At 41.1% G+C, this 14,245-nt stretch overlaps 1 protein-coding gene across 1 annotated transcript; it reads left to right on the plus strand.

The window, feature by feature from the left end:
* Positions 1-1,755: 1,755 nt before the first annotated feature.
* LOC120059258 (transcription factor CP2-like) lies at positions 1,756-14,098 on the plus strand. The gene is made up of 17 exons (XM_039008165.1): positions 1,756-2,064; positions 2,577-2,812; positions 4,234-4,385; positions 4,507-4,583; positions 4,737-4,842; positions 5,053-5,159; positions 5,347-5,499; positions 5,636-5,746; positions 6,015-6,103; positions 6,290-6,338; positions 10,474-10,518; positions 10,943-11,036; positions 11,164-11,254; positions 11,389-11,495; positions 11,693-11,835; positions 11,980-12,031; positions 12,138-14,098. Exons 2-17 carry the CDS (start codon positions 2,691-2,693, stop codon positions 12,173-12,175), a joined length of 1,536 nt encoding a protein of 511 aa, XP_038864093.1. The 5' UTR covers positions 1,756-2,064; positions 2,577-2,690; the 3' UTR covers positions 12,176-14,098.
* The last annotated feature ends 147 nt before the right edge of the window (positions 14,099-14,245 follow it).

Raw genomic sequence — 14,245 nt, forward strand, 5'->3', positions numbered from 1 at the left:
ATATGGGGTATACAATCTTCCCAGCTCTGCAGATTCTGTTGTGAGGAGGCAGAGTCATTAGATCATTTATTTTGGTATTGTCCATATGTAGCTCGTTTTTGGTCACAGGTCCAGGAATGGCTGAAGAATTGCAACATTTGCCTAGAACTAACGCTACAGATAGCAATACTGGGGGATTTGAAAAGCCATAGTCAATCAATCAATAATATAATAATTATTTTAGCAAAAATGTTTATTTTTAATTTACAATCTGTAGAAGCTATGAGAATAGGAAGGTTCAAATCTTTTGTGAAGCATCACAGCACAGTTGAAAAATATATGGCAAATAAAAATCCGAAATGGATGATGTTGGAAGATAGATGGGAAGGGTTGAGTGGAACTGAAGGGTGGGACTAATAACAAGATAAACAATGTAGGGCATACGGGATCTGTGAAATGTGTATAGGTGCGGAGCTTTTGTGAAATAGCACAGTTACAAGTGGAAATAAAATTGGATGGACAACAGAAATAGAGGAAGGACTAAGAACAAACAAGAGAGAACTATTATAAAGTAGTCTGTGTCTGTAAAATAGGTATAAGATGTATAAATTGAAGGTAAAAGCAGAAGTGTTTATTAGTTTACTCCAATTGGGGGAGCGGTGGTAGGGTTGCGGGGAATAATAATAAAGGTATATTCTTTAAAAAAGTATGTATGTCTATATAGGTATGTGTATGTATATATGTATATATGTATGCATGCGTGTATGGATATATATATTTACCCAAAAAAATATGGGGGATTGGAAATGATGCAGACAATTACATTGGAAGCAACATTCTTTCCGCAATATTAAGCTGATCCACCCCTAAAAAGAAAAAAAGAAAAGAAAAAAAAAAACAGGACAATGACCCAACACACCTCCAGGATGTGAAGGGGACTATTTGACCAAGAAGGAGAGTAATGGAGTGCTGCATCAGATGACCTGGCCTCCACAATCACCCGACCTCAACCCAATTGAGATGGTTTGGGATGAGTTGGACTGCAGAAGAAAAAGCAGCCAACAAGTGCTCATCATATGTGGGAACTCCTTCAAGACTGTTGGAAAAGCATTCCAGGTGAAGCTGGTTGAGAGAATGCCAAGAGTGTGCAAGACTGTCATCAAGGCAAAGGGTGGCTACTTTGAAGAATCTCAAATCTTAAATCTATTTTGATTTGTTTTACACTTTTTAGCTTACTACATGATTCCATGTGTTATTTAATAGTTTTGATGTATTCACTATTATTCTACAATGTAGAAAATAGTAAAAATAAAGAAAAACTCTTGAAAATTGTAGGTGTGTTGACTGGTATTGTAAATATATTTATTATTGTTATTATAGTATTTTTTTTCTTCTTTACATATTTAACCCCTTATTTTTGTTGGCACAAAACTACCTCTATACTTCCATTCATTTGTATCGGTTAACTTTAGACGAATCCTGTGACACGTGGGGTCACAGAGTAAAACTGAGAACACCATCCATGTTCGTGAGTCTCCCCTTTCTACATAGTGATCATATTAGTTAGTAGTTTTATATAAACAAATACATCACATAATATCTTATATAAATACTTTTGATAATTTTTGTACGATAATTAGCATAAAATGTATCGATAGTTGTGCACATTTCCATAATTTCTAACCCTAATTATTCATTTACAAAGTATACAGGACGGGACTCTTATTCTGAAGGATTCAAAAATCCGTGACCCGGAAGTTCTCAGTTATTCTTGACTGCTTTGCAGCTATGATATGGTTTGCGAAAATTAGCTATTTGTCTGGCTAGCTAGATAAAGAAGCATTTTTTTTTCGTGACTTGTGTTTGTATAACGATACATTTTAATGTAGATTTAATTAACTACCATATACGACTTAATTAGTGCTCGTTATATTCAAATAATCGGTGTCCACAGGGCTGTTTTCCCGAAGAGTAGTTAGCAATCTTATGTTGTTTATAGTGCGAGAACGAGGGAGCAACTGAGACATGGAATGCAACGGTCGCAGAGTTAGCTACAGTAGCTAGCCAATTTACTTGGTTTCCAAGGTAAGTTCGATGGCTAACGTAATCTAATTACTAGAAGTGCTATCATAATCGAACTTCATATTTAACACAAACCTATTGTTATGTGTTGACCTGTTTAGTAGTTAACGGTTAGCTAACTAACATTCATTCACAGTCAAGTTCCACAATAGCGGACTAAACGCCACTGTGGGGTGGAGTTTAGTCCGATAGGTCCTCAGCTGCTGAGCTAGCCAGCTTGTATGCGTATGCCCCATTTTCATTGCTAGCAATGTTACATTCACGGTTACACACACCATATACGTTATCAGTCATTCTATCTTCAATATCTTCAATGTGGGACTGTCAGGGATAGTTAAGTACCTGTCTGCTGTGATTACTTTTTGTTGTCCACACAATCTGGAATCGCTAACTATCTATGATCTGTCAGTTAATTTGCTAGGCCTATATTAAAACAAATAGTCTTTACACTCTCCTTGCTAAACTGACATATAATGGTACCAAACGGTGTATCTATCATGGCTTTTCTCTTCCAGCTTGGTAGCAGCAGACATCTGCCAGGCTTTAAGAAATTAGCAGATTGGAATTTTGAGGCCAGGGACTAGAATTTGATTCAAGTTCGACTGGAATCAGATTCACGTATCGTCGCCATGGCTTGGGCTCTGAAGTTGCCGCTCACTGATGAGGTGATTGAGTCAGGTCTGGTCCAGGACTTTGATGCCAGTCTCTCTGGCATTGGACAGGAGCTTGGAGCTGGGGCATACAGTATGAGGTATGAATCATGATTGGAAGTCTATTGAAAATGCACTGATATGTTAGAATTGAAATAAATATGTTTTGTAACTAACCCAAGATAGACCAGAGCCTTTCGTTTCCAACGGGAGCAAATTAATCATAGTGGACAGAACAAGCAAGGAGGTAGGCAGGGCCATGCACCATCTAGTGCGAGCCTATTGGTGCATTGTAGCATTTATTTGCATATTTCAGTTAGGGAATGCCTACTGTGTGAAGTGCACGTGTGCAATAACAAAATTTTCCCTTGCACTCCTAAACAACAGTTTTTTATTTTTTATTTTGTCAAAGGGTAAAGTCTACAAAACACAGTCCACTCTGTTTGTTACATATTCTAGTTTTGCAAACAGAAAACTGTATGGAGATCAAATGTTTCATCGATGAAAAAATTAGCATAATGTCTGCCAAAAGTATGCACTGATCATGCATAGGCCTAACCTTCCATCAGTTCTCTCTTGAGGGTTGTTCTTATGCCAGAAAAGAGGAGGCCTTATGCACCTGTACATAGCCCATCTATAATTTAGCCCAAACAACTACCACTTCCCCTACTGTATTTATTTATTTATTTTGCTCCTTTGCACCCCATTATTTCTATTTCTACTTTGCACATTCTTCCACTGCAAATCTACCATTCCAGTGTTTTACTTGCTATATTGTATTTACTTTGCCACCATGGCCTTTTTTAGCCTTTACCTCCCTTATCTCACCTCATTTGCTCACATTGTATATAGACTTATTTTTCTACTGCATTATTGACTGTATGTTTGTTTTACTCCATGTGTAACTCTGTGTTGTTGTATGTGTCGAACTGCTTTGCTTTATCTTGGCCAGGTCGCAATTGTAAATGAGAACTTGTTCTCAACTTGCCTTCCTGGTTAAATAAAGGTGAAAAAAAGTATTTAAAAAAACCTTGGGATTTTGCAGAGTCAGGAACAGTTTGTGTAAGGGATACGGCTCTCTCTTTCAGACTGCTCTTTTGTTCGTTTTGTAAGTGTTCTGTTACATGATACTGAAGTGCCTGGAAAGTGCCTTATTGTCAGTGAAAATCTTATGTTGAGAGAGGGGATGAGATACCAAGGTAGTTTTTTTTTTTTTTTTTCTCCACAAGTTTTTACCATCATAACTAATTAACTGTAAAGAAAGAAAATGTTATATCACTTCTCCTTTTTCCAGTGTCTCCTAGTGATACATTTATCTATGCCTACATTTATTGTATGGGTAACAGAATTTACAAAGGAGGTTATTTTAAGAAATTAGTCTCCTCCCTCATTCTCATACTGGGGAGATTCAAGGCCTGTTGAGTTGTTTCAGACATGTTGATACTATGCCAATATCATGTGCTTGTAAAAGACTTTGGCTTGCCAGTTCATTGACCATGTTGTCTTGCATCTCTTTCTCCAGCGATGTGCTGGCCCTACCCATCTTTAAGCAGGAGGAGTCCAACCTGCCGCCTGACAGTGAGAACAAGATTCTTCCTTTCCAGTATGTTCTGTGTGCAGCGACCTCGCCTGCCATCAAACTGCACGATGAAACACTTACCTACCTCAACCAAGGTTAGCATCTGTCTGTGTTCCATTTTCATGATTGTGCTTTTCTTGTGAATTTGTTGCTAATTTAAAGAAATAGCAAGACAATGATGTGGTATGTTTATGAACTTATGTCTTTTGATTTCAGGACAGTCTTATGAAATTCGAATGCTTGACAATCGGAAAATGGGTGAACTCCCAGAAATCACTGGCAAAATGGTGAAGGTAAGATGAACAAGAACACAATGAGTCATGACCATAGGCATGAGAGTGAGCGTTTGTTTGTCTGGGCCTATTCCAATTCTGTAATTTCCTATGTCTTCTACCAGTAGTGCAGGTACTTCCTGGTTCCTCAGTGATGTTTCTGTGTGTCCTCAGAGCATCATCCGAGTGGTCTTCCATGACCGGCGTCTTCAGTACACAGAGCACCAGCAGCTGGAGGGCTGGCGCTGGAACAGGCCTGGAGACCGCATCCTCGACCTGGGTGAGCTCTCTGTCTGGGAAGGGTATTGGACTACCGTGGGTGAAGAAGGACTGAAAGGGCTGTTTTTAAGACTGGAACTGGAATTGCTTTAAATAACACAGAGCTGTATCTTCACTGAATGAAATGATGATTGACAACAGGCTGCATAACATGTAGTTAGTTTGCTCACACAATCCTTCTGATAACTTGTCTCGTGTTGCTCCATTGCAGATATCCCCATGTCAGTTGGCATGGTCGACCCCAGGGCTAACCCTACTCAGCTTAACACGGTGGAGTTCCTGTGGGACCCATCAAAAAGAACCTCTGTTTTTATCCAGGTAGCATGATAAACACACCCACATAGTTGTTTTCATAAGGTTGGTCGTAGCTTATCGTCTAACATCAGTCCAAGGCTGTCTGAATGGAATGGAAACAAGTGGTTTTCAAAAAAATAGAGCTCTCTCTTTTATTGAATAAAACAACATCCACCAGTTTTCAAATAGTCATGACAATTCCTTGTTTTAGGTTCACTGCATCAGCACAGAGTTCACCATGCGGAAGCATGGGGGAGAAAAGGGCGTGCCTTTTCGCATTCAGATCGACACTTTCAAAGAGAATGATGGCGAAGAGTATACAGAGCACCAGCATTCTGCCAGCTGTCAGGTCAAAGTCTTCAAGGTGAGAAGAAAGTCTGAGCAAAAACAATGAAAATGGGGTAACTTTGGTCATTCAAAGGTACATTAGATGTTAGCTTAATTTGATCCCTGTCATGGTGCTATCCATAATAAACATAACTTTACCTCACCTGTGGCAGCCTAAAGGTGCAGACAGGAAGCAGAAGACGGACAGAGAGAAGATGGAGAAGAGGGCGCCTCAGGAGAAGGAGAAATACCAGCCATCCTATGAAACCACCATCCTAACAGAGGTTGGAGTCAGTGTGTTGAGTGAATGGGAAAAGAGATGGAGGGATTTGGAGAGGAAGGGGTGTGGTAGTAGTCAGTATGTCTAAGAGATAAAGAAACATGAACGAAATTATGCATTTAATTTTTGTATCAATAATTTAATCATAATGTATAGAAATGATGTACAACACAGGATTTCTTTCTGAAATCAAGAACTAACATCTGGAGAGCTGGATTAAGTAAAGAGCCTAGGTCCCTCTCCACTAGAATAACAGAAATGTTCTCTTGCAGTGCTCTCCCTGGCCAGAGGTCACCTATGTCAATAACTCTCCATCGCCTGGCTTCAACAGCACACACAACAGTTTTCCAGTGGCAGAGGGGTAGGGATCAGGACATAAACATGCAGCCTGTTCTGAACCACACTGCCAATTTATATAATATTATGGGGGTGCAATGTCTAATACAACAGTTTTTTTTGTTTGATTTTGGAATTTCTGTTTGTTTTCCATCTACTCCCATTAAGTCCCTCCCAACATTTTCAAGTAATTTTTCTTTGTCCTTCCCAGAAATGGATCCCCCGGTCACCAGCCAGAGCCAGTTGTTCAGGTGGCAGATGTAAGTACGTCCCATTGTGTGTCCTAAACCCACCCAAGGCTCATCATCTCCTGCTCCATCCCTTCAAACTAACCCCATATCTACATGTTTAAAGTCCAGCTTCTTTCACATAACTGAAGTTGACACATTGTGGTCATGCTTTTGCTTTTGCTGTTGGCAGCAGGACTAGTGAAATACTGTAGAAAAGTGTCTGTAGTGGGAGATTAAACTAAACTGAAAGAATGAGGACTGAGACTGAGAATGACTTTGCAATCATTACATGTTGTTTTAATTTCAAAGCAGCACACACTTTAACATGACATCATTATGTTTTCGCATGAGAGAGCTGTCCATTTGTGTACCCATTTTCCATTGATCACATTTGCATGTAGTCGAACATATTTAACAAAATAATGAATATACACTGCTCAAAAAAATAAAGGGAACACTTAAACAACACAATGTAACTCCAAGTCAATCACACTTCTGTGAAATCAAACTGTCCACTTAGGAAGCAACACTGATTGACAATAAATTTCACATGCTGTTGTGCAAATGGAATAGACAAAAGGTGGAAATTATAGGCAATTAGCAAGACACCCCCAAAAAAGGAGTGATTCTGCAGGTGGTGACCACAGACCACTTCTCAGTTCCTATGCTTCCTGGCTGATGTTTTGGTCACTTTTGAATGCTGGCGGTGCTCTCACTCTAGTGGTAGCATGAGACGGAGTCTACAACCCACACAAGTGGCTCAGGTAGTGCAGTTCATCCAGAATGGCACATCAATGCGAGCTGTGGCAAAAAGGTTTGCTGTGTCTGTCAGCGTAGTGTCCAGAGCATGGAGGCGCTACCAGGAGACAGGCCAGTACATCAGGAGACGTGGAGGAGGCCGTAGGAGGGCAACAACCCAGCAGCAGGACCGCTACCTCCGCCTTTGAGCAGGAGGAGCACTGCCAGAGCCCTGTAAAATGACCTCCAGCAGGCCACAAATGTGCATGTGTCTGCTCAAACGGTCAGAAACAGACTCCATGAGGGTGGTATGAGGGCCCGACGTCCACAGGTGGGGGTTGTGCTTACAGCCCAACACCGTGCAGGACGTTTGGCATTTGCCAGAGAACACCAAGATTGGCAAATTCGCCACTGGCGCCCTGTGCTCTTCACAGATGAAAGCAGGTTCACACTGAGCACATGTGACAGACGTGACAGAGTCTGGAGACGCCGTGGAGAACGTTCTGCTGCCTGCAACATCCTCCAGCATGACCGGTTTGGCGATGGGTCAGTCATGGTGTGGGGTGGCATTTCTTTGTGGGGCCGCACAGCCCTCCATGTGCTCGCCAGAGGTAGACTGACTGCCATTAGGTACCGAGATGAGATCCTCAGACCCCTTGTGAGACCATATGCTGACACATGCACATTTGTGGCCTGCTGGAGGTCATTTTGCAGGGCTCTGGCAGTGCACCTTCTTGCACAAAGGCGGAGGTAGCGGTCCTGCTGCTGGGTTGTTGCCCTCCTACGGCCTCCTCCACGTCTCCTGATGTACTGGCCTGTCTCCTGGTAGCGCCTCCATGCTCTGGACACTACGCTGACAGACACAGCAAACCTTTTTGCCACAGCTCGCATTGATGTGCCATCCTGGATGAACTGCACTACCTGAGCCACTTGTGTGGGTTGTAGACTCCGTCTCATGCTACCACTAGAGTGAGAGCACCGCCAGCATTCAAAAGTGACCAAAACATCAGCCAGGAAGCATAGGAACTGAGAAGTGGTCTGTGGTCACCACCTGCAGAATCACTCCTTTTTTGGGGGTGTCTTGCTAATTGCCTATAATTTCCACCTTTTGTCTATTCCATTTGCACAACAGCATGTGAAATTTATTGTCAATCAGTGTTGCTTCCTAAGTGGACAGTTTGATTTCACAGAAGTGTGATTGACTTGGAGTTACATTGTGTTGTTTAAGTGTTCCCTTTATTTTTTTGAGCAGTGTATATATGGCAATACTGTTTTGGTTTTCTGTCAAATTCTTTGTGAAAAGGAAAGGTGATGCATGGATAAGTCTCGTCAGATTTGGGTTAGAATACCAGACTACTTTATAAGAACCTGCAGAATGAGAAATGTCATAAAAGTTGGATAGGTCTATTTGCTTTGAACAGTTCTATTATTTTTGACTAGTGCAAGAATTGTGATTTCCCCCCCCCCCCCCCCCCCCATTCATGAGTTCCTAGATTCCAGTTACTAATACATGGATGAAACATGCCCTTTTTGTTTTTCGGTCCATCAAAGCAATCATTTAACTAATGCAGTAGACTGTCGTCCTCCATAAAGAATCTATTGCATGACGCACATCCCAAATTATTAATACGGTTGATAGATGGAAACAGACCTTGAAATAAGCCTATACATCCATGTCTATGCACCTATCAGTTCAGTTTTATAAAGGGTATGTACACCTTTTCTCCCTTCTTTCTCCCGCATTATTATCCAATATAGATTGAAAGCTGTCTGACTGATACGATTGTAAGTTTCCAACATTTTCTAAATGTCTGACTTTGATTAAAGATGCAGACTTCATGGTTTAGACAGACTCAAACAGAATGTGGGAGTGTGCAATATTCACTGATGTATAATATAATCTTTAAATTATTGATTGCACTTATTAACCCTATTGCTTGCTGTCTGATAATGCTGATAAGTACAGTACCAGTCAAAAGTTTAGACACCTACTCATTCAAGGGATTTTCTTTATTTGTACTATTTTCTACCAAAAAAGTGTTAAAAAAATCAGAACATATTTGAGAGTCCTCGAAGTAGCCACCCTTTGCCTTGATGACAGCTTTGCACACTCTTGGCATTCTCTCAACCAGCTTTACCTGGAATGCTTTTCCAACAGTCTTGAAGGAGTTCCCACATATGCTGAGCAATTGTTGGCTGCTTTTCCTTCACTCTGCGGTCCAACTCATCCCAAACCATCTCAATTGGGTTGAGGTCGGGTGATTGTGGAGGCCAGGTCATCTGATTCAGCACTCCATTACTCTCCTTCTTGGTCAAATAGCCCTTACGCAGCCTGGGGGTGTGTTGGGTCATTGTATTGTTGAAAATTAAATGATAGTACCACTGAGCGCAAACCAGATGGGATGGCGTGTCGCTGCAGAATGCTGTGGTAGCCATGCTGGTTAAGTGTGCCTTAAATTCTAAATAAATCAGACCGTGCACTTGAAGAAACTTTAAAGTTCATGAAATGTTCCGCATTGACTGACCTTCATGTCTTAAAGTAATGATGGAATGTCATTTTCTCTTTGCTTATTTGAGCTGTTCTTGCCATAATATGGACTTGGTATTTTACCAAATAGGGCTATCTTCTGTATACCACCCCTACCATGTCACAACACAACTGATTAGCTCAAACGCATTAGAAGGAAAGAAATTCCACAAATTAACTTTTAACAAGGCACACCTGTTAATTGAAATGCATTCCAGGTGACTACCTCATGAAGCTGGTTGAGAGAATGCCAAGAGTGTGCAAAGCTGTCATCAAGGCAAAGGGTGGCTACTTTGAAGAATCTCAAGTATAAAATATATTTTGATTTGTTTAACACTTTTTTGGTTACTACATGATTCCATATGTGTTATTTCATAGTTGTGATGTCTTCACTAGTATTAGGCAGCAACATCTACCTTAACTCTCCCTAAGGCCCACTTTAATTTTTGACATAAGTGGCGTTTGTGTCAAAGAAGACTGATTTTAGCCTGAGTGCCAATCTGTTTGTGCTATCATGCAAACTCCTTGTCACTCATTGTCATGCCAAACATTGGCAATTGAGTTGGCAAGAGCTAAAATAGTTCTGGGACCAGGCTACTTTAATACTCAGAGTACTTGTACCAGTATTTATAACAACACCTCTCCATGATGTATGTAATAGTCATACATGTAAACTAGTTTTGAAATAAATGCAGTGCTGAGTGTTGATAGTGATGATATATTTTGACCATAGCCTCGCTGATTGCACTGTCAAAATATCACCCTTTGTGTTTTACCCCCATTTTAGACATAAATACATAAGCAAGGTTTTTGGGGGCTTGGGGGGGGGGGGGGGGGGGGGGGGGGTTTGGTACATGATGATAAAATACAATTTAAAAATTGAGACATTCTGCCTTACAGTTGTCGTCCCATCTGCTTACAAGAGACAGTGAAAGTGTCCATCAGGTATATATTAATTTATTTAATGATTTTTCTAGTTTGAATGTTGAATCGTTTTGCCTTTTTAAAGCAAAGGTGGGATTTGTATTACACACACTTTTTCTCTGCCTTCCGAGCAGATCTGTTTACGTGTAGAACAATTGAACAAGATGACAAACAATTTTTATTTGATTCATTCTTTGTGTGTTTCTGTGCAGAAGTGGATAACTGCTACAGTGATATTATATCTACTCTGACATTGTAATGGGGCTTTATTCCTCCTTTTAGCATGTTGTGGGATGGGTTAGCTCAGAGAAACTACTCATACCTGGCTGTATATATCTGACCTTACAGTGGAATTGATTGTACACTTTTAAAACCAATCCAAAGTTTAACAACATAATTTGATGGCTTTTGCCCTGCCTGTCTGCGTCTCTTTTGGAACAAATAGAACCTGTTACCTGCGGCAACACCACAGGATGCTCAGCAGTGGCTACATAGAAACCGCTTTTCACCGTTCTGTCGGCTCTTCACTAATTTCTCAGGTAAGAAGGTCAATATATAATTTCTTGCGGTGAATTTATATTCTCAACTTTGTTGTCATTTTGTGGAAGTCAGTCTGAAATAATATCTATATTCTTTGAGTATTAGACTGATTGTTCTATGTTCCAGGGGCAGATCTGTTGAAGCTGACCAGGGAAGATGTCATTCAGATCTGTGGGCCAGCAGATGGTATTAGGCTCTTCAACGCACTGAAAGGCCGGTAGGTGTACTTCCTTACCACTCTACTTCCATATTGCACCATTCATACTGCAATATGGAAATGCCTATTGAATTTAATCAATTATTGAGTGTGAGAAGTTTCTCGTGTCAGCTCATTTCTGTGTGTGCGCGCAGAGTGGTACGTCCCAGGCTGACGGTGTATGTGTGCCAGGAGTCCCAGCAGGCTCGGGAACAGCAGCAGAAACATGAGAACGGAGACACAGCTAGCAGCACTTTCTTCGGTGTGTGTGTGTGTGTTCTATATATAAAGCATTCATAACACATGCTTGCTTACTTACTTGCTGATGGCGGCGCAATGTGCCAAATGATAGCATAAGGATAGCTCTGATGTTACGGCATAATACACTGTTAGCTACATAGGGTGTTATGAAAATGATTGACAATATATATCCTTGTACACTTCTGTTTTCTTTTGCAGTGTACCATGCCATCTACCTGGAGGACTTGACAGCAGTTGAGCTGACAGAGAAGATCGCTCAGCTATTCAACATCTCACCCAGACAGATCAGTCAGATCTTTAAACAGGGACCCACTGGTATACATGTCCTGGTCAGTGACGAGGTATGGCTCGTCTCAGAAGTGGTGCACTCCTAAATAGGGTCTGATTTTTAGACAGCCTTTTGTTTCTGAATCAGTCTGCCTTAAGTCTGAGTCCTAATGTGTACACTGTTCCTGGCCTCTGATGGAATCTCTCATTTCTCACAGATGATTCAAAACTTCCAGGATGAAGTATGTTTTGTTTTGGACACAATGAAAGGTATGAGAGTCATTCAATCCATTTTCTTTTGCCACAAATATTGGGGAGTGGAGAAATGTTTTCGGTATCACCCTTCATGACTTTGGCTCCATTTCTTTATCAACAGCCGAGACGAATGACGGCTACCACATCATCCTGAAATGAAGACTGTCTGGGGGATTGCCTAACCCCTGCTCTGTCCTTTAGACTCAACCCTGCAAGCCCTTCTACAGGCTCTGCCCCTGATATTCCTGGACTGCTGAAGATGACCTGTTCGATTCTCTAGAGGCCCCTGCTAGGGGGAATGTTCGACTGAAGTAGCTTGCCCATCCTTGATACCTTGTCTTATTTTAAAGCAGTGACTGACTCTATTTGAGCTGCCATATTGAAGCAACACGCTTCAGTTTCCTCCCTTGCTAGAAACCCTTTTAAAACGGTTGCATTTTCCTTCTTCGCTGCTCATGTGTTTGAAAAAGAGAATGGAATGAACATACCCTGCCACTAATAGTGCATCATGATGAGCAGCTGGTTTGCCAAAGTTCTATGCTTCAGAATCAAGGAGTTTGCTGTCACATGAAACGGGATCCACAACAAGAGATACAGAGTTCTTATACATTGGTCTCCATCTCCTACTGCTAGGCTGCCTGGCTTGACACCAAGGAACCAGTTTGTGAGTACCGTGGCCATGGTTACGTAGCTACGACACGGGAAAGAGAACCTTAACAGGAATTGGTGTCATAATAGGTCATGAAAGTGACACCAGCAGCCTATGTCCTTTTCTCGTTTGGGCGAAAGTCTGTCCTCTGTTCTCTCCTCTGACCCGGAAACTGATAAGTGGTCGAGGACTGTGTCAAATCTGTAGTAGGCAAACGGAAGATAATCCTCCCCTCAGTAGCCTCCTTTTGGCGAGGAAGCACAAGTGTATTCTACCACAAAAGAGTTTTGATATTTGCCACACCCCCTTTGAAAAACGTGTTTTGTGTTGTCAGAGGAGAAAATTATGCACACATTTAAGAGATATGCTACTTATCCTTTTTTCTATAAAATGTCTTGCACAACATTTATTTTGGGATCCACCCCTGTAAACGTAATTTGCCTGATGACGCGCGAGTGGAGAAGGAGCTTCTTATTTCAAACAAGTATTTTCATCCACGTTCAATCTCCTTGCCACCTCTCCTCGATTCCCTTTTTCAAAAGGAGGCAAGAGAGGATGCAGGAGTTGAGCAAATCTAATTGAGAAAAGGCCCATGAGAACCCCTCTCGGTCCTCTTCCAGTGAGTGCTGTGCTCCTGTGAAAGCCCACAGTCCTGTGTCCTCCTCTATTACTTGTGAGAGAACATCTGTGCAGCTTTTGAACACTGTCAAGACCGTGTCAGGATACTGGTCTTTTCGTCATGATATGGCCCTCACATCCCTGAGCCTACTAGGTAAAAAATGCTAAATTACTCAAATGTATACATTAATCTGATTGACACAGTCTTTCTTTGTTAGTGACACCACACAGTGGCAACACCAGCAACTTACCAGTCTCTGTCTTGCCTGCTATCCCTACTTACATCATACTGTATTTATCACTTTACAGTCTCATTACAAAGGTTTTGGACAATTCTCAAACCTTTATTTTAAGTAGACAATTGTTTAAAATATATGAATCATGTCTTACTTTTAGCTGTTTTATAACCTTTCTAACAGATGTGTTCCTTCCTTGTTTAGAGAACCACTCTTTGCATTGTTTTTGGATATTGCCACTAATACATAGCAGTGGGTTGTATAGGGCTTGATAAACCTGCACGTGTAAAGCTAGAGTTGGTTCCCATTCAATCAAGTTCAACTGAACGCTTCCAGAATATCGATTGCGTGATATTTAGATGTCCAGCTTTGCCCCTCGCTCAAGTCATCAGAATGATTAAACTAGTTACCCATTCATTGCCTGTTTGTAATGTTTTTTTAATTGTATTATTCCTATATTCCTCAAGCTTTTGAGTTCTGTATAAGCAGGTATTTTAAGCCTGAAAAGAATTCCAGAGTTAACTTTGAATGTCCTAATATTGGCCAAACATATAATGTAGATTTTTTTTATATATTGAATGTGTTTGGTCTGTCCTTGGACTCCTTGTTCGGCACAATAGCTGGATAAGTCTAACCCCATGCCAGAAATACTCCTATTCATACGTTGTTTTATGTACATTTGGTAACCATGTTGGTTGCTATGGTCTTTTTGGTACGAGGGAATAC

Source organism: Salvelinus namaycush, chromosome 14 (genome assembly GCF_016432855.1).
Source record: "Salvelinus namaycush isolate Seneca chromosome 14, SaNama_1.0, whole genome shotgun sequence".
Classification (NCBI taxonomy): domain Eukaryota; kingdom Metazoa; phylum Chordata; class Actinopteri; order Salmoniformes; family Salmonidae; genus Salvelinus; species Salvelinus namaycush.